Source organism: Linderina pennispora, assembly GCF_002104995.1.
Source record: "Linderina pennispora strain ATCC 12442 chromosome Unknown DL89scaffold_2, whole genome shotgun sequence".
In the NCBI taxonomy this organism is placed as follows: Eukaryota; Fungi; Kickxellomycota; class Kickxellomycetes; order Kickxellales; family Kickxellaceae; genus Linderina; species Linderina pennispora.
The window spans coordinates 156414-176197 of NW_024468250.1; the positions used below are offsets into that span (position 1 = coordinate 156414).

The following is a 19784-nucleotide window of genomic DNA, read 5'->3' on the forward strand; positions in this document are numbered from 1 at the left end:
GATTAGACCGTATGTGCGCATTTGTAAGCAAATGGCTGATCCACACAGGTAGTACCACCCAGCAGCATATCCATTTATCCTCTCCCCAAACACACAATAGCACCAAATACCAGAAGCCCAGATTTTATAAACAAAGGAGCTGGCCACCGCCGGAGTTCCTTAATTTTCCAGCGCACCCAAGTAGAACCGCGGCTGCATCTTTTCTCCACTGTATAAACTTTATTCGGCTCTTGCTTTTCCTGATACACTTCTTTCTTTCTTTTTTATTTTTATTTTTATTTTAATGATGGACGTTGTTCGGCACCGGCTCAAGCAATGGATACGTGCACTGCCCGGCAAGCCTGGGCACCGTGGGCTCTGGCTCCCAAAGACACCTAGCAATTACATAAAGCGCATGGCCGGGGTGCAGCGCTACAGCGGCGACATAGCTCCGCCACCGCCAGTGCTGACCTGGTCGGTTTTCTCTGGCGTAACCTCGTTCCTGGGCATGGCCACAATCGCCATGATCCAGAAATACGGCGCCGCAATCAAAAACCACGATCTGCCGTTCGCCATTGCGCCATTTGGGGCCACCGCCGTGCTTGTGTTTGGTGTGCCGGCCGCACCGCTGGCCCAGCCGCGCAATGTGCTGGTCGGCCACGTCCTGTCGGCATTGGTGGGGATTTTCGTGCATGAAATCTTCAAGCATGTCGACGACAGCCTGATGTGGCTGCCCGGTGCGCTGGCCGTGGGCATAGCGATCGGGCTCATGGGGCTGGTGAACTGCTACCATCCGCCGGCCGGTGCCACGGCGTTCCTGGCCGGCATGGCGTCGCCAGAGGTGAAGCGGGTTGGGTGGTGGTATCCGCTGTATCCGGTGCTGCCGGTGGCGCTGATCATGGTTGCGGTCTCGGTGATTCTGAACAACCTGTGCCGCGTGTTCCCCGTGTACTGGCTGACGCCGGCCAAGATGCCCGCAGAGGAGCCCGCGTCAGCCAGCGGCGAGGCAAAGCTGGCTGGAGCCCGGGCGGAATCCGCGACCACCAGCGAGTCTAGCAGCGAGCACGACGTGGAGCGCAGCGTAACGGAGCAGGCCGAGAACGAGCAGACAGCTGAAATGGCGTGGCTGCGGGAGCGTGTGCGGGAACTAGAGCATGAGATTGCTAGGCTCAGTCGCAAATAAAAAGCATTTTCATCTCTCCAGCAATGCCCCGGCCTTGGCCAGCATATCAGCGATTTCGTTGCCGCGGATCCCCGCATGGGCCGGCAAATGGTGCACAAACACAGTGTGGCCGCGGCTCCCCAGGCGCGCCATGCTCTGGTGCAGCAGCACGAATGCGGTGCGGTTCGCCACCGGCCTGCCCTTGGCCGTCTTCCACTGCGCCTGCCGCCAGGCCTCCGCATGAACGTTGATGCCGTCCACAGCATACCTGCTGTCCGAGCACACCCAGATCTCGACGCCCTCGGAATCCTGCACCGCCAGTGCCATCTGCTCTAGCGCCGTAACCAGCGCATAGACCTCTGCCCTGGCATTCGACTGGTGGCCGCGCAGCCGCTTTGCAATCGGCGCCAGACCGGCATTCTCAAAGTACACGCCGATGCCAGCCGACCCGCGGTCCGGCAAATATGCGCCGTCGGCGTAGGCGATCAGCCGCCGATCGTCGGGCTTTGGAATCAGCTCCGCCAGATGGTCCACCGACAGAATCGAGTGGTTCGGCGCCCGCTGGTGCACCAGGCCGCTGCCGCTCAGCGCCAAATGGTGCTGGGGCTTTTTCTCCCTCGCTGGCATGTGCATTGGGGTCACCATCAGCCCATGCTGCTTGAGTGACATGCGGAGGAACTCTCGCACACCCTGGTCATTCGCTGCATGGTATAGGGTGCTCCACCGGCGGGAAAGTGCTGAGCGCGCATACCGCCTCAGTGCCTCCCTGGCTGCTTGCGGCATGCGGCATGCACGGGGCAGAATGTGCGAGTACGGGGTCAGCGGTGAGTACTCGGCGTCGTGGTTGATTTGCAGTGCGCTAGGCATTGTCTGGCTGCCCGCCTGTGCTGTTAACCGCCTGATGAACTCACTTGCATAGTGCTCGCGGACGATAAACTCCGCCAGAAACGACCCAATGCTGCTGGAGGCCGCCACCTGCGAGGCGTCAATGCCGAGAGTGCCCCAGATCTCCTCCAATGCGCAAGGTGCCAGCCGGCTGATGTCGACGTTGCGCATGTACACAAATATCCATCGCTGCCTGCCGTCAGCGTCCCCCATGCTGTGTGCAAATAATCCAGGTATCTCCTTGAAATCGTGAATGTGTTTGCGAACTAGTCTGAAAGATGCAAAGGAGAACAGGTTTCTAGCAAAAAGAAAAAAAGAAAAAAGCGAGCCAAGTAGCTATTCTTTCATTGAGGCAGCGTGTTATGATTTCCAGTCACATGAGACCGGCCATGCCTAGATACTATTGTTTTTTTTTTAGCTCCTTAGCTCCTTCGCGGAAGCCCTCAGTATCAAAAGCGAATCGCGTACTGCTGCGCACATTCAGTATCATATACACCTCCATATACATATTTATGTCGCCCTCAGCGCGTAGGAAAAACAGACAGCCACTCCATAGAGCCACGCTTGTGGTTCAGAGCTAGGACACGCATGAATGCGAGGTGTAAAGAGCGATCCCACGGCGCTGTTTTATTCGGCAGCAGATATAGCGTTGCACAAACAGGAGGCTGAGGCTACAACCATTCCCCAAGCAAAGCCCCGGGTACTGACAAGAAAAATCATACGTGGGCAATAGCCGCTTATTTGACAAGCAGAATTGTGTGTGCGGTATGCCGGGAATTGGCTGCGGGGTTTTGTAAATTGCAAGAGTGCTAAGGTCGGAGCTCTAGGCAGGGAAAAAAATCAAGAACACAACCCATTCGCATGTTGGCCATTGCAGTTGGTGGCGAACAAGGTGCGCTTTCGATTGTTAGCTATTCTTGCTCACTTTGTCCTGCCCACACTACATTTGCTCTGTGGTTTTTGTCGCGACACACCCACACGCTAGCCACGCTTCGTGGCCCCTCCCCTTTTGCTGCCAAAGTAGGGGCAGTGGTTTTATTTGTGACATCGCTAGGATGGAAACAAAAACCTTGCGCTAGGCAACAGAGAGGCGCCCAAGAAAAAAAGGTGCGGCGTTTGTGGGCAGCATAAATACTGGCCGTGCCGTGGCAGGGAAGGAAAGGAGAGTGTGAAACCTCAAGTTTGCCTCATTCCCGCTCTTTTCCTCCACATTATAAAGGATACTTTTCATTTTTTTTTCTCCTACAAATACGACCACAAACTCTTTCAAGGAAATGGAACTGCGCGCCAAAATACTTGTAGGTAAGTCGCATCATATGCCGATATATTCAATATTTTCCTAGGAGAAAAATTAAAGCTAAAACCAGTTTTTCATTCTTATTTTTCTCGTTTGTAGTCGGTGGCGGAGCTATCGGTGGGCTGGTTGCCTGGCGCCTTAGCATCAACCACAATCTCTCAGTATCGGTAGTCTGCCGGTCCAACTACGATGCAATTTCGCGGCACGGCTACCGCATCTCTTCGGCGCTCTACGGCGAAGGCACGTACATACCAGAGTCAGGTAAGATGACCTTTTTATCGTGAGAACCACGAGCATGTCGTCGTGGCTTTTTTTATTCTACGTAATCTACGCCATGCATGTAATTCAGAACATTCTATTCAATATCGCGCTTTGTATAGTGTTTGCCAGTGTTGAGCAGGCGCAGTCCGCAGGGCCCTATGACTACGTGGTGGTGGCATTGAAGGCGCTGCCGAACATTTACGACTGCCCGTCGTTAATCGCGCCGGTCATCAGTGCCAACACAATGATAGTTCTGATGCAAAACGGCATTGGCATTGAGGCATCGTTTGCCGAGCGCTTCCCCGAGGCGCCGCTGGCCAGCACCGCGTGTTTTGTGTCGGTCAAGCAGACATCCCCAGGCCATCTGAAGCACGGCGCATTTGCCATGCTGGCGGCCGGCATGCACGACGGATTCCGGACGCGCCCGAATATCAGGAAGCTGCAGCAGCTGCTCAGGATCCTGGAGCACAACCAGGTGAACTGCCTGTACGAGCACGATGTCCAGCCGTACCGCTGGCAGAAGCACATCCTTAATGGCTCGACTAACCCGGTGTCGGTGGTCTGCGGCGGGTCGAGCTGCCAGGAGATGGTCAGGAATGACCATTGCTGCAAGCTGCTGCAGGAGCTGATGGCGGAGATTTTTGTGCTCGGCAAAGCGGTCACGGGCAAGGCGTTCCCGGGCGTCGATGGCATCGTGGATCCGCAGTCGGCGACAGACTACATCAAGTCGATTCCGGTGCCCGTCTACACGTCAATGCTGGTCGACTCGCAGTGCAAGCGGCCCATGGAGCTGGAGGTCATCCTGAAGAATCCGATTTTGCTGGCCGAAAAGCACAACGTCGATGTGCCAAATATGAAGGCCATGTATGCGCTGCTGTCGATGATTGAGGCCGGGTACTCGAAGTAAACTACTTTTGTTTTGTTTTGTTTTGTTTTCAATATATTCACTGCCTAATCTTGTAGACCACTCTATATCAAAACAGACCGTTGGCAAACTTGTCCGCAGTGACCCAGCGGCTGCCCACGACCTCGACATCAATACGCAGATACTTTTGCTTGGCGCCATCCATAGGGGCAGCCATCTTCGCGTACTCCTCCCAGGGCGGCAGGATCGCCGAGTGGTGGTCGTCCTCCACCGCGTCGCCAGCAACCACAGGCGAGTAGAACGACATGCGCGGACGCTTCTGCGCTCCCGCCGCAGCCAAAGTGGGAACCAGCTCCTTGCCAGATCCCGCCAGTCCCACCACATTGCTGTCCTCTTCCAGCGAGCGGTCGCCATAGTGCTGCACAATGCCCTGCTCAGAGACCTCCTGAGTAGCTGCTGGGTATGTCGCGCGCAGGACCCGTGCCGACGCAGGCCGGTACTGCTGCTGCGACTCGAATCCGCGCATAGCCGATGGATCCGCGTCGCCTGCAAACAACACGTGCTGGACATTCTGGCAGAACATCATCGCGTAGTCAAGCGGCTTCCCAGACTCGGCCGGGCGCTGCTGCGACACAACCGACAAGGACGACGCCGGCTGGTGCATCACCATATCGTCGTGCAAAACTATCTGCTGCAACACCGCTGGCCAGCCCACGCTTGATCCACGCATGCAGCCCCGCACTCTCCTCCATCGTCATCGGGCGCATCTTGTTGCTGCGCATTTCATCCGCGCTTACACTGCCAGCCGGCTCGCTCGCAGAGCTGTTGTTAGCCGAGGGGCTGCCGCCATCCACCTGCTGCGTCATGGCCGAAATCGACCGCCTCACACGCTCAATCAGCGGCGGCTCACCCGACGCCTCGCTCTCGTTGCGCTGCTTCGCCCCAGAGATAAGCAGCCGGGACTCGGTCGCTGGCAAAATGCCCGCACTCTGCGAGCCTCCTGCCGTCAGCGAGTTGTCGGACGTGTAGAGCGACGGCAGGGTGAAGAGCGAGAACGAAAACAGCATTGCCATCAGAACCGCTCCCATTGCACGCGGCTTGGCCACTGCCGGCTGCACCGACAGCTCAGTACTGCCAGCTTGCTGCTGCTGCTGCTGCTGCTGCTGCTGTTGGGTCTTGGGTGCGTTGACCGGCAGGGACACGCGCGGCCGGATGGTCCGCGGCACAGCATTGGCCGCCGCCTTGGCTGCCGCCGCCTGGCGCAGTGAGTTCTGGGCCGAAGGAGCTCCAGGTTTCAGTGAAGCCGGCAGCACAGGCGCAATGGAGCTCAGCAGCGAGCCGCCGACAAACTCCTCGTCGACCTGCATGGCATCCGAGGGCTTCGATGCGGCGGCCTGGCTGTCACTGCGCTGGCCCGCCACTTGCCCGGCGCTCTTCTTTTTGCTGCTCGCCGCTGGTGGAAGCAGCAGTGGACGAAGGCTCCGATGGCGAGGCGGTGGTTGTGGCAGCAGTGGTGCGTCTGAGCTGGTCGCGCTCCGCTGCCATAGCATTGAGCCGCTGTTCCATTTCCTCGAGCCGCTTCACCAGCGACGTGTTAGACTCGCGCAGCTCCTCGACCTCGGACTCGAGCTTGGTCAAGTACTCGCGCTTGCGCTTGCGGCTCAGCAGTGCCGCCGCACGGTTTCTTGATCAGTCTCTCCTGCCGCTTCTGCGCGGCTGGGTCGGCGCTGCCGCCTGCCTGCTTTGCTGGCGCCGCTGCCATGGGGGCAATCGACGGCCTGCGTGCCTGAGGGGCGTGTGCCTGTGCAATCGGACGCAGCCCATGGTCGGGGTCGGCCACCTGCATGGGCGCCTGCTTCTGTGCCATCTTTGCCAACACGCTCAGCCCAGGCGGTGTATTTGAGCCCGAGCGCGGCTGCCCACTGGCTGACTGCACCTGCGGCTGCTGCCGGGGAGCCAGAGGTGCAATGAGGCGCTGCGAAGCGCTGCTGCTGTTGCTGCCGTTGCTACCGTTACTGCCGCCGCTAACGCTGCGAGCTGTAGGAACCGTAGCCGGCGCTGCTGAACGTGGCGGGGGACGGTGCCAATGGCCGCGGCCGCACATTCTCAGACGCACGACGTGGCGACGAAGCATTACTGCCCGATGAGGCCACGGCGGTAGCCGGTGTGGAGCCCCTTACTGCCTGTGCTGCTTCTGTAATACCGGCTGCCTTTGGCGGCGCAGTGGGTCGCCGCTGCTTCTTGGCTGGCGGCGGAGTGGCAATAGTAGAGGGAGATTCAGACACAGACAATGTCTTTTGTGGGGCAATATTCGCCATTGGCGTTATCAGGCTAGTGAACGGCAGCGACGCCAGAATCGGCACCTCTGCGCCCACGCCGCTTGTTTGTGATTGTGCTCATAGCTGGGACCGACGTTTCGCCCACCGGGCTGCCGGAGCTGGCGCCACATAGGGCTGCTGCCGACGACAGCATTGACACCAGCATGTCCGGCGACGCATTGGCAATAGCCGCAACCGTCGACTGATCTAGGATATCCATGCTCGGCTCTGCCGGTGAAAACGACAGCGGGTTTGTGGCCGCACTGGCCGCCGGAACCAGCGACAGCGGCAGTGGCGATCCGCCATTCTGCACTGGCATCATCACCAGTGGGCTGCTACCAAACGCTGCACTTGAGAGCGACGGCATAATGGCATCAACACTCACCGCGCGCGACTTGCTATTGCCATCCATGGCCTCCGTGTTGACAAACTGCTGCAGCCACCCGTCAAGCATTGCATCTGCGGCGGTAGTTGTGCCCGCCACTGAATTATCCACTGTGCTCGGAAACATTGGCTCCTGGGGCCCCCAGCCTGTGCTTGATGTCGCCAGCGGATCCGCCGCACTGAAGGAACCGTGGTTGCTGCCTGAGCTCATGGACCATGCCGGCGACGAACCGCCGCCACCCACAGGCGAATCAAAAGTGAACCCACCAGCCCCTGCACTAAGGCCCACTGAGCACGTCGCTGAGCTGCTGCGAGTACTCTTGCAAATCGGCGTCGCTCATTGCCAGTCCAGACTCATCGCCGCCCTTGGCAATAAATGTATCGTCAATTGAATTTCCACCTAGGGCTAGCGTTGACGCCTGCTTGATGGCTGTAGGCGCTTTTGTCGTCCGCTTGGGTTTTTGCGTTGCTCCAGCCATTTAAAAAGCGTGTGTATAGAGATAATAGCGGTATGAGACAGATAGGAGGCAGGAGGAAAGAGGAAAGATATAATGTGCTTTGCACGCAGGAAAAATAGAGGAGAGGAGGAAAACAGGGAGGCCAAGAACGAAAATCTAACGACCCCTTCAGAAAAAAAAAGTGCCAGCCTGACGATTTTCCCATCCCGTTTCCGCGAGGTTGAAAAGTAGGAGCGATGCACGCCCATGCGTGATGATCAGCTTTTAATAGTCATTGGGGGGAGTAAAATGGCTGCTTTCTTTTTCGCCATGAGGGGTCCGCAAGCAGCTGACACAACCTGTGTCCTGTCGCGCCCTCAAACCTCCACATTGCTCGAGACTAAAGGAAACGTTTTATTCAGTTGAATGCCTCCGCAGCCTGCTCTGCGGCCATGGCCAGCGAGCTGGCAGCCTTCACAGTCTCAGCCAGCTCCTTCTCAGCCAGCTCACACTTGGCCCTAATCTCCTCGGCCTGCTTATTGGCCGCGGCCACTTCCCCGCGCAGACTCTCGGCCTGTTGCTCGGCCAGCCTGCAGCTTCTCTTCGACCGCGGTCAGCTGGTCCACAGTGATTGCCTTGTCGAGGCGGTCCTGCAAATCGCTGGCCGCGCGCTGGCTCTCAGCGGCCAGTTGCTCGGCCTGCGCCAGCCGCGCCAGAGCGTCCTCTTCGCGCTTCTGCAGCGCTGCCACGGCACTCTGCGTCTGCGTGAGCTCGCCCCGGACCTCGTCTAGCTGCGCACTGAGCGCCGATGCCTGCTCCGCGCCCGCCTTGGACGACGCAGAGTGCTGGCTGGCCGCATCTGCGAGCTGCTTCTGCAGCTGCTCGTTCTCGGCACGCAGGCGGTCGAGCTCGGCCGATGACGAGGCTGCAACAGCCGGCGACGGCGACCGGGTGCCAGGGGTCAGCTGGCCGCGAGAAGTCGCTACGGGCGCTGCTACTGGTGCTGCTGCCACTGGGGCAGGCGGCGGGGCAGGCGATGCTGACGGAGCCGGCGACCTGCTCGGTGTCGACTGGGCCAATGGCGAGGGAGCAGCCACAGCCGGCGCCGGTGCCGCCGAGGTTGCAATCTGTGGCGCACTGCCGCCAGCAATCAGTGGGCCATTGTTGAAAATGGTCTCCATATCGACTGTGACAGGCTCGGCGGTCTGGCCCGCGAAATACTCATCGGCCGTCATCGCCGCCCTGCCTGCGTGTGCTGGCGGGTAGATGTCGTTCTGGAACGCCTCTGACTTGCGCGGCACGCGGAACGAGATCGGCTCGATCAACGAGTTTGACGCGACCTTGTAGAACCGCATCACCTCACAGGTCTTCACGTCCACACCACGCTTGGGCATCACACCCAGTCCGCGCTGTGGCTCCGGCGACTGGTACTCTGACAAAAAGTGCAGCTTGTCGCTGTCGTACTCGTAGTACCGGATGTTTCCGTCGCCCTTGCCTGCCACATACAGCATGTTTGTGCTGGCGTCGTAGAACGGCATAAGCATACCCGACGAGAGATCAATGTCCTGCTTCAGCAGCGGCTTCTCCAGATTCGTCGCGTCCCACAGATACACCTCGCGGTCGCTGGACCGAGCAAACCCAGTGGTGACCAGGCGCGGCTCACGGCCGAGCCAGGTGACGCGCGACCCCTTGACGCCCTGGTGCGACACGCCCTCCTGCACGAGCTCTCCCGAGCGTGCATCAAACACGCGCAGCTTCTTGTCGCGGCACGTCGCTGCAATCAACACTCCGTCGTGGCTCCAGTCCATCGAAAGGATGTTGTCCTTAAAGCCCTGCAGCGTCTGCCTGGCCTGCCCGCTGGCCACATCCCAGATCTTCACCGTGTAGTCCGAGCTCGACACCGCCAGCACGTTCTCGGCCACTGGGTTCCACGCCACGTGTCCGACCTTGCGCCCATGCCCTGGCAGCTTCAGCAGCGGTGTGGTTACGTTCTCCTCGCGCTCCAGCAGGTCTTCGGGCACCCGCCAGATCATCGCCGTGTGGTCCTCGGCTACCGACGCAATAATGTCATCGTCGAATGGCGAGAATGCCGTGTCAAGCACTGCTCCCGCGTGCGCGCTGAACAGCGGGAAGTCGCCGCGCAGCTTTCCCACCTGCGAGAGTGGCACCACGCAGAAGGCACCGCCGCCTCCAGCATCCCAGTTGGCCGCGACATATTTGGGGTTGGCCGTGACAAAGTTGGTGTCCCACGCGCCCAGAGAGATGCGCAGGCTTTCGTAGCACCCCTCGCGCTTCGATGCTGTGCCGTACACGTGCCGGTACTTGCTAGGTCGAACAAACGAATACATGGCCGTGCGCTACCAATAACTACAAGTGTAAAGGGGTGTGGTTAGCGAGATGACTGCTGCCACGGCCAATTCGGGGCCCCCGCCAAACGCACTGTGCCGTCCTCACCTTGAGATGGGATAAATGTGTGAGAGTAAAAGAAAATGGTGGTTTAATTGACGCCTGCAAAAGTAGAAAAGAGGTTTACCGAAAGGTTTGAAGCCTAGCCGGTCAATTATTACTACCGCCAAATCGCCTAGAAGCTTGGGCGCCCAATGTTCCCACCCTAACCCCGGACTGCCAGGCTGAACAAAAAACTGTGAATGCTACAGCTTGGACTGCGTCAAGTATCTGTTTTCAACCATGGTCAGCAGCGCATAAACCGTCTCGAGGTGGGGCACCTCGACGCCGTACCTCTTGGCCAGCTCGATCGGGTTGCGCAGAATCACCGCGTGCTCCATCGGCCGCTTCGCGCGGAAGTCCATTAGCATCGACGGCGTCACTGGCTTTGGCAGCATATCCGTGTTGTTGATAATGTCGTCAGGCTTCTCGAACCCGCCAAGATAAACCAGCTTGCTGCCTGTGACCGTCTCGCCCGCCTTGATAATCTCGACCATCAGGCTGCGAATTAGCGCCTTGCACTCGGCGCTATCGAGCATTTGCCTGGTGTCGTTGCCACCAGAAACAACAGAGACCGTGTTGAACGATGCGTTCCAAACAAGCTTCGCCCAGCGAGACTTTTGGATATCCTCGGATATCAGAACATGAACACCATTGTCCTCTCCACATCTCGCCCAGCTCCTCCACGCGAGCAGCCACCGAGCTGACATCGTAGTTGGCTGCTTTGGGGCTGAACAGGCCCATGTCCAGCAGAGTAACCACCCCGTGGTTGATGGTGCCGCTGGAGGGCTGGCTTGAGTCGAGATAGGCAACAGTACTGACGATGGGGTTGTTTGGGTACCGCGCAGCATACGGATCCTCAATCCCAATGCCGTTCTGAATCAGCATGATGATCGTGCGCGGGTCCCGAACCGCCGGTGCAATGATGTCAGAGCTATCCACCAGGTTCGGCAACGGCCTTGGTACACACAATGACAAAGTCATAGATTTCCCCGTCGGCAACAGCCTCAGCGACAGTGCGCACAACATTATGCGGGCGGTACACCTCATCGCCAAATGCCAGCGAGTTGATGTGGAACCCGTCCTTCTTGACAGCTTCGTAAGTTCGACCGGCACACAGTCGTGACATGCGCTTTGCCACTGACATCCAGGCGCCAGGCATAGATACTTCCAAGTGCGCCAGTGCCAACCAGCAGGACTTTGATAGGGGAATTGACAGCAGCCATTGCTTAGAAAGTGAGCTTCAGGTGTGAAAAAAGTGTAGTGGGTGGATGGAAGATGCAGAAGAGCAAGCGAGCAGCGACAGCAGGACCCTTCTCTGGCAGAGCATCTTATTTCCACGGAGTGGCCTGGGCTCCGTGAGAGAAGCGATTGTCCGCTTTTTGCCACAGAAATCCACCCACGAGAACATTCCCAGCCGCTTGCCATCATGCTTTTATGCGCCAAGCCCATCTGCTATATAGGCACCATCATTTATTGCACACGATTAGAGATCACTTCAGATAACCTTTCTCAATCATGGGCAGCAGCGCGTAGACAGTCTCGAGATGAGGCACCTCGACGCCATGCTTTTTTGCCAGCTCTATCGGATTGCGCAGAATAACCGCATACTCAAGTGGTCTTTTGGCGCGGAAGTCCATCAACATCGACGGAATAGTTGATGTTGGGAGCCTATCTGTGACTTCAATGACACCCTCGGGCGTTGTCTGGTTATTAAGCGAGGTCAGCTCACTTCCAGTCACTGCCTTCCCTGCCTTGAACACCTCAACCATCATCTTGCGGATCAGCTCTGTGCACTCCGGACTACCCAGCATCTGCCTGGTGTCGTTGCCACCAGAGACCACCGAGACAGTGTTGAACGAGGCATTCCAAACAAGCTTGGACCAGCGCGATACCTGGATGTTGTCGGATATTCTGGTTTCCACGCCACTGGTGGTCCACGCCTGGCAGATTTCCTTGACACGAGATTGGACCGACTTGACGTCGTAGTTGGCAGCCGTCGGGTTGAACAAGCCCATGTCCAGAAGCGTGAGGGTCCCATGTCTGACGGTACCGCTGCTTGGCTGATTGGCATCAATATACGAGATAGTACTGATAATGGGGTTGTTTGGATACCGCACAGCATACGGGTCCTCAATACCGATGCCATTCTGGATCAGCATAACGGCTGTATGTGGGTCCTGAACTGCCGGGGCAATGATATGCGATGTATCGCCCCGATTCGGCAGCGCCTTGGTGCACACAATCACAAAATCGTAGACCTGTCCGTCAGCGACAGCCTCATTGACAGTGCGCACAACCCTGTGGGGGTGATAGACGCTATTGCCAAATATCTGAGAGTTTATACAGAATCCATCCCTCTTGACGTCCTCGTAATTGGACCTACACACGACTGTAACCTGCCGCCTTGCCGCTGACATCCAGACGCCAGGCATAGACGCTTCCAAGCGCGCCCGCACCGACCAGCAGGGACCTTGATGAGAGAATCGGACGTAGTCATCGATTGCCACAGGAACACGAGGTAGTATGAATGGCGCGTGCGTAGGAGAACGAGAATGAGAACGAGAAAGTCATGTGCAGAGTGGCAGCAGCAACTGGACATTTATATTACTCACATTATTTCCAGCTTGGGAGAAACGATTTTCCGTTTTTTGTGGAGAGGCACGCGCAGTGCAGCATGATCTATACAGGCCATCTGCCAATTTCCAGCAGCGGACCTGGGCTAGCACGCGCCTCTGTCATATCGTGAGAACATATTGGCGATCTGGGTTTATTTTAACCTTGTTGTGAGTCATTGCAGATACCCCTTCTCGACCATGGTCAGCAGAGCGTACACGGTCTCAAGGTGCGGAACCTCGATGCCGTGCTTCTTGGCCAGCTCGATCGGATTACGCAGGATCACCGCGTGCTCCATCGGCCGCTTCCCGCGGAAATCCATTAGCATCGACGGGATGACGGTCACAGCACGTGTCTCTGTGTCCTCGATGACCTGATCAGGACCAGACCGACCATTGAGCGCAGGCAGCTTGCCCCCGTCACTGCCTCGCCAGCCTTGTACACCTCGACCATCATACTACGGATCAGTGCCTTGCATTCAGGATTCGCCAACATCTGCTGTGTATCGTTGCCACCCGAGACCACTGAGGCCGTGTTGAACGATGCGTTCCAGACCAGCTTCGCCCAGCGCGCTTTCTGGATATCCTCCGAGAACTTGTACACGACCCCGTGGTCGCCCCACACCTGGCACAGGTCCTTGACACGAGCCATTGCCGAATCCACGTCGTAATTGGCTGTCGTGGGGCTGAACAGACCCATGTCCAGCACAGCAAAGTTGCCATGATCGATCGTGCCATCGGTGGGCTGGCTGGCATCGATATAGGCGATGGTGCTGACGATGGGGTTGTTTGGGTACCGCGCAGCATACGGATCCTCAATCCCAATGCCGTTCTGAATCAGCATGATGATCGTGCGCGGGTCCCGAACCGCCGGTGCAATGATGGACGAGGTATCGCCTAGGTTCGGCAGCGCCTTGGTGCACACAATGACAAAGTCGTAAACGTCTCCGTCGGCAACAGCCTCGTCGATAGTGCGCACAACCTTGTGCGGGCGGTAGACCTCGTCACCAAATGCATGCGAGATGATGTGGAAGCCGTTTTCCTTGACGGTCTCGTAGTTTGACCGGCACACAGTCGTGACCTGGATCTTGCTGCTGACGTCCAGGCGCCAAGCGTAGACGCTGCCCAGCGCACCGGCGCCGACTAGCAGGACTTTGGTAGGAGAATCGGGAGCAGACATCGCAAAGAGTGAAAAAAGCAGATAATGCGAATTGAGAGGAGGAAACCAAGCTTGAGGAGCCGCCGCAACAAGCCGAGCGAATCGCCACTATTCTTATACTCCACAAGAACAGGATGGCGCACAGATTGCCCAAGATTGGAGACGGCGCGATTGCCCACCAGGCCAAACGGCGTTGCAGCTGTTTTCCCACACCTTGCGCATCGCAAAGGTGTCGCCGTTTTTGTTGAGAATGCCGCCCCTCGAATCAGGATTGCTCTTCCAGTTTTCTAAGCAATTCCCCAATTTGGGATCTAAAGGCATGGCCGGCCATTTGACCACCGAGTCCACCAGCGGAGCCCATCGCGCAGTCGGGAGAGAAGCCAACCCCCGCCCAGGCAACAGAGGTTATAGCGTAAGGCTATGGCGTAGCCATACCTGTTTCTCGCAAGCTACTGGCTTCCGCCGGATGTGGCTGCCTCTTTGGTAGGGTCTTGAACCTACAGAAGAAAAGCTAGAAAGTGACGTTAGTGTAGACTGCTCTGTTGTGCGAGGGGAGGAGGTCAACGAAGGCAGATACTTAGCAGATTCGTGTGCATAAAGAGATACGCTCTGAGAGCAGGTCCTATGGCTGTATATGCCACTCCAGATGCCCTCTGCCAGTGCCAAAATAGCTGCGATCAGAGTCATTTAGACCCAGATACAACTCACTGTGTGCCTGCAGAGCGGGTCACGCATCTCCGTCTCAAGACCTAGGGTGTGATTCCCTTCAGCCAAACAAACGTGCTGCCAGCCGGTCGGACACCTCAGGACCGGAAAGTCTTAAATCTGGTGCGAGAATAAGCTTTTAGATATGTAATTTCTCTGGCACGATCTGCGCAACTACTACCTCATCTCGCTCGACCAGATCGCGAACTAACGCGTGCAGCCACACACTGTCGGCATGTGGATGTAGTCTATTTTAAAAGAAAAGGATGAAAGGGATGTTCGCTGCGAGAGAGGTAGCCGTGTTACAAATATATACTGCCTCACGCCTTGGTCGCCTCCTCATCATCGCTGTTGTCTTCGACATCAGTATCGTTTTCCAGCTCCTCCTTGGGCTCCTGCTCATCCTCATCGTCGTCCAACAGCTCATCGCCGTACTCCTCGGGGTGGGCGCGGAAGCAATCCTGCATGGCCTTGAACTTGTCAATGCAGTCCATACCCTTGGGCTCCTCCTCCGAGTACACAAAGCACGAGAACGCCGACTTGAACTCCTCACCGCATGTTCCGTGCGCCATGCCGCCGAGACACGGGCAGTCCCAGTTGATCTCGCCGGTCTCTGGATCGAACGCCTGCGAAGGCGAGTCGTCCTGCTGCTTAGACTCCTTCTCCTCCTTGGCCTGCTCCTGCTCTTGCTCCTGCTGCTGCTCCTGCTGATGCTGCGGCTCCTCGCGGGCACCCAGATCAACGCTGTCCAGCGTGGTTGTGGTGTTGTCCAAGCTCGTCGACATTTTATTTTACAATGGGGGTATCACTGAAGATTCGAATTGACTGCAAATTAACTGAAGCGAGGATAAAGAAGGTCGCCAGGATTCTGTCGACAAGCTCGATCCCGCTGCTACGATTAAATAGACGCACCCAGCTTAGTAATGGACTTTTTTTTTTGCAGTAATCACCTCGCTGAGGCGGGAAAAATTTACCGCCTGTATCTAAATCAAGAGCTGCGCGCCAGCAATTGGCCACACCAGCAATGCTTTATCACGTGCAATGGTCCCAGCGGTTTGTCTGAACATTGCTGGATATCAGTGCACATGAACCAGCCATCGAAGACGTGGGTCACACAAGAGGAATATATCCCATGGCACTATCTAGACCCTTGCTATATGCTACACCTGCGAAACACTAATACATATCTGTCAATTTGCAGAAAATGGTGTCTACGCCACGACAGCCATGAGATATTTATTCAGCATACTTGGAAAGCTTGGGCTCGTCATACTCAACATAGGCTCCAGTTAGCTCATGTTCAGCAAAGAGGGCAAGGTTCCCAATAATACGCCCGGAAATTTCTGGCGTGATCCTAGTAGAAAAAGATAGTCAATGAATTCACCACGCTCAGGTTCAGCGTCCCTTGCGTTGGTGTAGAAGGTCGCCACCATGTCGGTGTCGACAATACCTGGGTGGACTGCAATGGCAGTGATGTCGGGCTCCTCCAGTGCCAAGGTTTGGGTCATGTAGCTGATAGCTGCCTTGGAACCGCTATAGCCAGCCTGGTTCTTAGTAGGAGTCTTGAAGATTGCGGACGTCAGGTTGATGACCTTGCCCCTTGACTGGCGCAGCTGCGGCAGAGACTTTTTGATCAGGCTCAGGGGTGCAAAAAGATTGACATCGAATTGCTTCTTCCAGTCGTCCACAGCAGCATCGGCAATAAGCGCAAACGGCTCAGTGATAGCTGCGTTGTTTACCAGTGCAATCAGGGTGCCATTTTGGGTAGCAAGGTCAACAGCCTGCTGCTGCACAGATTCATCGGTGACATCACCAGCCACAGGAATGAGCTTTGCTGATGTCTGAAGCTTGCCTGCCTCCTCTGACACAATTTCAAGAGCACTGGCACTGCGGGCAAGGCCGACAACGGAGACGTTCTTGGATAACAGATGGAGTGTGATAGCCTTCCCAATTCCGCGTGAAGCACCAGTGACGATAGCGATGCTGTTGCTTGAGGTAGTAGCCATGGTTGCGAGTTTCTATTGTTATTAGGTGGATACTAAAGAGGAGAGCTGACGGTTTGGATACTGCCGGGCACACCATGCCCTTTTAAGCCATTCGTTGTCATAAGCTGCCTGCAGATAAACAAACAATTTGGTCAGTACTATTGTGAATGTAGATGGCGCATGCAGTGCGGGATTCGTTGTTGGTGGATATTCGCACACCTCCTATGATGCGGAAATTTTGACAATGCACCAATGCTTATAATAATGGCGTCTCTGGCTGTTCCGCCCTTTCTGTCTTTGGCACTGATGTACATGCATTTTGTCATCAATTGCTGGGAACCTCAGGGAAAACAATTTCCGCACCTTCTATCCGGCATTTCAAGGGCACGCCTACTTGAATCTGAGGGCTAAAGCAAAAATAGATATGCAGTAGACTGCAGACGCGTGTGTGTGAACTACAGCTCAAAAATCAATGATCAGACATCACTGGCCTAAATCGATTTTGTCAGCCCAGCTGATGTATGCTCGCTGTTTCCTTACTTCTTCCGAGCACATGTAAGCCTTGATTTGCTTACTAAGACAAACTGAATTACGTAATATCGCTGCTGACCCTTGGGTAATGTTGTGTCTCAGCTACGATACACTTGGATAGATAACCCCCTGCAACTGTCTGGAGCGCGTTTTCTCTCTAGGCACTTTTCAACCACATATATTGGATGCATGAAACATGTTATATGAAAGAAGAAAGGAGGAACCGCCAGGTGAAGAGGACGGGTGCCTGTCCAAGTAGTGATGTTAGTCGACTGGAGTAGTATGGGTGGCCATTGTGCCCGAGAGGTTTTGATCCATGGGTTCCTGAAATCATGAGGATTTGGAACCACATGTCTGCTTCTTAGATACATTGAATGAGCTAGAATAGTCACCTCCATTACTGTTATACTATCAGATGGTTCTTCTTGTCGACACATCATACATATACAAATGAATAGAAAAAGCGACTTAACCCCGATATACAAGAGATACAAAATTGGTAGTTGAATATATGTGACGGCAGCAGTTGCAGTGGCTATATGTTTCACCTTGCTAACGAAACACACTGGTAGGTTCTTTAAAATATATTGGAAAGATAGAAGAAGACATTGTCATTTGGTACCAATGCAAGTTATTGAGAGTACGTAACGCAGACTCGAAGCCCTCATTTGTGCCATGTACTCACTTCAGCATACCATACGTCGTCCTGAATTCCCGTTTACAAGCAGCACTTTAATGTCTTACCTAGAGATACATAGGATTGCGGGCAATTAGCAGATCATATAGATATCTTTATGGCTATTCATTACTCATCGCAATCAAGGCAGCACGAATTAAATAATGCAATAGCTTTTGCGGCTGCAGTGTGGTTGCAATTGCGAGTAGCATGCTTTATCTGTACTCATTATACCATACATACAAGTGAAGTACGCATACCAGGGCATATATGCAACTAGACTAGTCTCATTTAAACAAATACAGCAGCGCTTCTGCAATTGCAGAATCATAGATCCCAATAAACTGGACTACCTATGGTTTCCTTATCATCAATGCTGGAATGGGGTATCTCAGTATTTGTCTCGCTAAGAAGAGTGCCTCAGGAGTTTTGTAATGTGCTCGTTCCGCACAGGCACTCCTCAGCCAAGCGAGAATCATCAGAGATTTATCAAGTGATTAACATTTATGAGCATTTTTGTCATGCGTTTTTTCAGTCGCCAGCATGGCACTTTGAGCGCCCGCCAGATAAGCCTGTCGCCTTTCGCCTCTCTACTCTCCGTTGCAGGGTTTTGACAAACACATTTTCTTCAATTACACAGTATGAATCGGGTGCTGAAACCGGCAGCAATAACACTGCGCAGTCCGCTAGTGGCTCGGCGTACGGTCAGCGTGCTTCTGAATGAGCGCAACAAATCGCAGTCCCCTGCAGTCCCAGTCACGCCAGACGAGGACAGTTCGCGCGTCACCAAGGTATCGCGCAACCTGAGCAACATTTTCCAGAGCAAGCAGCAGCCGGCGCCTGTCGACCCGCGCTTCGAGGTGGTTGATTCTGGCTACGGTTCCTTGGTCCTCGCCAAGATGCCTGCATACTCGCAGTTCTACGCACAGGTCGGGCAGACGCTTGGCCAGTCACCGCACGTCACGTCGCGGGCCACCACAAAGGGCGCTGTGGCAGTGGCAGCATTGAGGCCGCTGTTGGGCCGCCGGGCGTTTGTGCAGGAAATCTCGACCGAGGAGACCCCGGCGGACGTGCTGGTGGCACCCAAGCTCACCGGCGATGTGTCGGTGATCGAGCTTGATGGGTCAGTGGACTACTTTGTGCGCAGCGGATGCCTGCTGGCGCAGACAAAATTTCTGAATGTGTCGACGTGGAGCGGGCTGGGCGCTGGATTCAACGCACTGGCGTTTGACCGGGTCGGCGGGCGCGGCACAGCAGTTATCAATACGTTCGGCGGTATGCATCGGCTAGTATTGAAAGAGGGTGAGGAGTTCATGGTTGATCCGCGGTATGTCGTGGCGTGGACGTCATCGCTGAGCATTGAGCCACAGTCGGGCCGGCCAAAGTCGCTCAAGGCTGCAGAAGTCGCAGTGAGTGAGACTGCCAGACCTGCTGCAGAGACCACCAAGCCGATAGTCGAGGCAGAGACGCCGCGGGTTGCGCCGCTGATGGGCAACAGCCCGTCGGTGGACAACAAGGTCGCGCCGCTGAGCAAGTCACCGGCAGACACCACACAGAAGATGCGGCTAACGACCCAGGGCAAGAATGAGTGGGCGGCAAAGATCCTGTCGCTGCAGTTCCTGCAGCCGGCATGGCAGGCAGTCAAGGGCGGGTTCAAGAGCGCAGTATATGTATCAGCAGACGCAGTCAGGGTTAGCACCTGGGCAGCAGCCAAGACCGTCAAGACCGTGGCAGGCGTGCCGGACCTGTATCGGGTCACTGGACCAGGGTACATCTACGTGTCGACCAGGCTTGTCCCGCGGCCATGGACTAGGCTGACGAGCGGTGTTTCGAAGTAATTAATAATAATTGAATGATTTGGAGGGTTGCGGTGTTTGTTCGTCGATGAGGCGCGGATGTAGGTGGATGTATGGTGGCGATTGTGTGTCCAACTGATGTCGGAGAAAACAAGCGCTGTTTGCTTGTCGCTAGGACTTGGTTACACAAGCCCCGCCTATGGCCACAGGCCCTGTGAATAGAGGAAGGGAGCTTGTCCTTGCCTCCGCTCTTTCAGCCCTGCTTCTCTACACCCGCTTTCATA

The 19784-nt window shown here is 55.8% G+C and overlaps 11 protein-coding genes across 11 annotated transcripts; 3 read left to right on the forward strand and 8 right to left on the reverse strand.

The window, feature by feature from the left end:
• Positions 1–430: 430 nt before the first annotated feature.
• Positions 431–982, forward strand: DL89DRAFT_213280 (HPP family protein; the record flags this gene model as incomplete). The annotated part of the gene is made up of 1 exon (XM_040884240.1): positions 431–982. A coding segment is annotated over one exon (552 nt), but the record flags the coding sequence as incomplete, so codon positions are not given.
• Positions 983–1195: 213 nt separating this feature from the next.
• DL89DRAFT_213427 (ribonuclease H-like protein) lies at positions 1196–1648 on the reverse strand (the record flags this gene model as incomplete). Its single annotated transcript, XM_040884243.1, has 1 exon — positions 1196–1648. A coding segment is annotated over one exon (453 nt), but the record flags the coding sequence as incomplete, so codon positions are not given.
• Positions 1649–3238: 1590 nt separating this feature from the next.
• Positions 3239–4491, forward strand: DL89DRAFT_320480 (2-dehydropantoate 2-reductase; the record flags this gene model as incomplete). The annotated part of the gene is made up of 3 exons (XM_040891211.1): positions 3239–3328; positions 3423–3584; positions 3704–4491. Exons 1-3 carry the CDS (start codon positions 3301–3303, stop codon positions 4489–4491), a joined length of 978 nt encoding a protein of 325 aa, XP_040746022.1. The 5' UTR covers positions 3239–3300.
• Positions 4492–4558: 67 nt separating this feature from the next.
• On the reverse strand, positions 4559–7630 carry DL89DRAFT_254874 (uncharacterized protein; the record flags this gene model as incomplete). The annotated part of the gene is made up of 7 exons (XM_040885303.1): positions 4559–5104; positions 5247–5902; positions 6067–6486; positions 6566–6780; positions 6813–7102; positions 7153–7429; positions 7470–7630. The coding sequence occupies 7 exons, from the start codon at positions 7628–7630 to the stop codon at positions 4559–4561; spliced, it is 2565 nt and encodes an 854-aa protein (XP_040746023.1).
• Positions 7631–7990: 360 nt separating this feature from the next.
• Positions 7991–10292, reverse strand: DL89DRAFT_81367 (DUF1900-domain-containing protein). The gene is made up of 2 exons (XM_040892103.1): positions 10043–10292; positions 7991–9955 (listed from the first exon to the last, which is right to left on the reverse strand). The coding sequence occupies exon 2, from the start codon at positions 9934–9936 to the stop codon at positions 8125–8127; it is 1812 nt and encodes a 603-aa protein (XP_040746024.1). The 5' UTR covers positions 9937–9955; positions 10043–10292; the 3' UTR covers positions 7991–8124.
• Positions 10240–11195, reverse strand: DL89DRAFT_254876 (uncharacterized protein; the record flags this gene model as incomplete). Its single annotated transcript, XM_040885304.1, has 3 exons — positions 10240–10576; positions 10686–10909; positions 11004–11195. The coding sequence occupies 3 exons, from the start codon at positions 11193–11195 to the stop codon at positions 10240–10242; spliced, it is 753 nt and encodes a 250-aa protein (XP_040746025.1).
• Positions 11196–11485: 290 nt separating this feature from the next.
• On the reverse strand, positions 11486–12593 carry DL89DRAFT_264892 (6-phosphogluconate dehydrogenase C-terminal domain-like protein). Its single transcript, XM_040886424.1, is given in 3 exon segments — positions 11486–12432; positions 12452–12506; positions 12526–12593. 3 exon segments carry the CDS (start codon positions 12531–12533, stop codon positions 11527–11529), a joined length of 969 nt encoding a protein of 322 aa, XP_040746026.1. The 5' UTR covers positions 12534–12593; the 3' UTR covers positions 11486–11526.
• A 314-nt stretch (positions 12594–12907) lies between these two features.
• DL89DRAFT_81444 (ApbA-domain-containing protein) lies at positions 12908–13942 on the reverse strand. Its single transcript, XM_040892104.1, has one exon. It carries the CDS (start codon positions 13826–13828, stop codon positions 12992–12994), a length of 837 nt encoding a protein of 278 aa, XP_040746027.1. The 5' UTR covers positions 13829–13942; the 3' UTR covers positions 12908–12991.
• A 750-nt stretch (positions 13943–14692) lies between these two features.
• Positions 14693–15325, reverse strand: DL89DRAFT_264894 (uncharacterized protein). The gene has a single exon (XM_040886425.1). It carries the CDS (start codon positions 15295–15297, stop codon positions 14833–14835), a length of 465 nt encoding a protein of 154 aa, XP_040746028.1. The 5' UTR covers positions 15298–15325; the 3' UTR covers positions 14693–14832.
• Positions 15326–15748: 423 nt separating this feature from the next.
• Positions 15749–16518, reverse strand: DL89DRAFT_273949 (NAD(P)-binding protein; the record flags this gene model as incomplete). Its single annotated transcript, XM_040889124.1, has 2 exons — positions 15749–15855; positions 15897–16518. The coding sequence occupies 2 exons, from the start codon at positions 16516–16518 to the stop codon at positions 15749–15751; spliced, it is 729 nt and encodes a 242-aa protein (XP_040746029.1).
• Positions 16519–18345: 1827 nt separating this feature from the next.
• Positions 18346–19565, forward strand: DL89DRAFT_281416 (uncharacterized protein; the record flags this gene model as incomplete). The annotated part of the gene is made up of 1 exon (XM_040889643.1): positions 18346–19565. The coding sequence occupies one exon, from the start codon at positions 18346–18348 to the stop codon at positions 19540–19542; it is 1197 nt and encodes a 398-aa protein (XP_040746030.1). The 3' UTR covers positions 19543–19565.
• Positions 19566–19784: the final 219 nt, after the last annotated feature.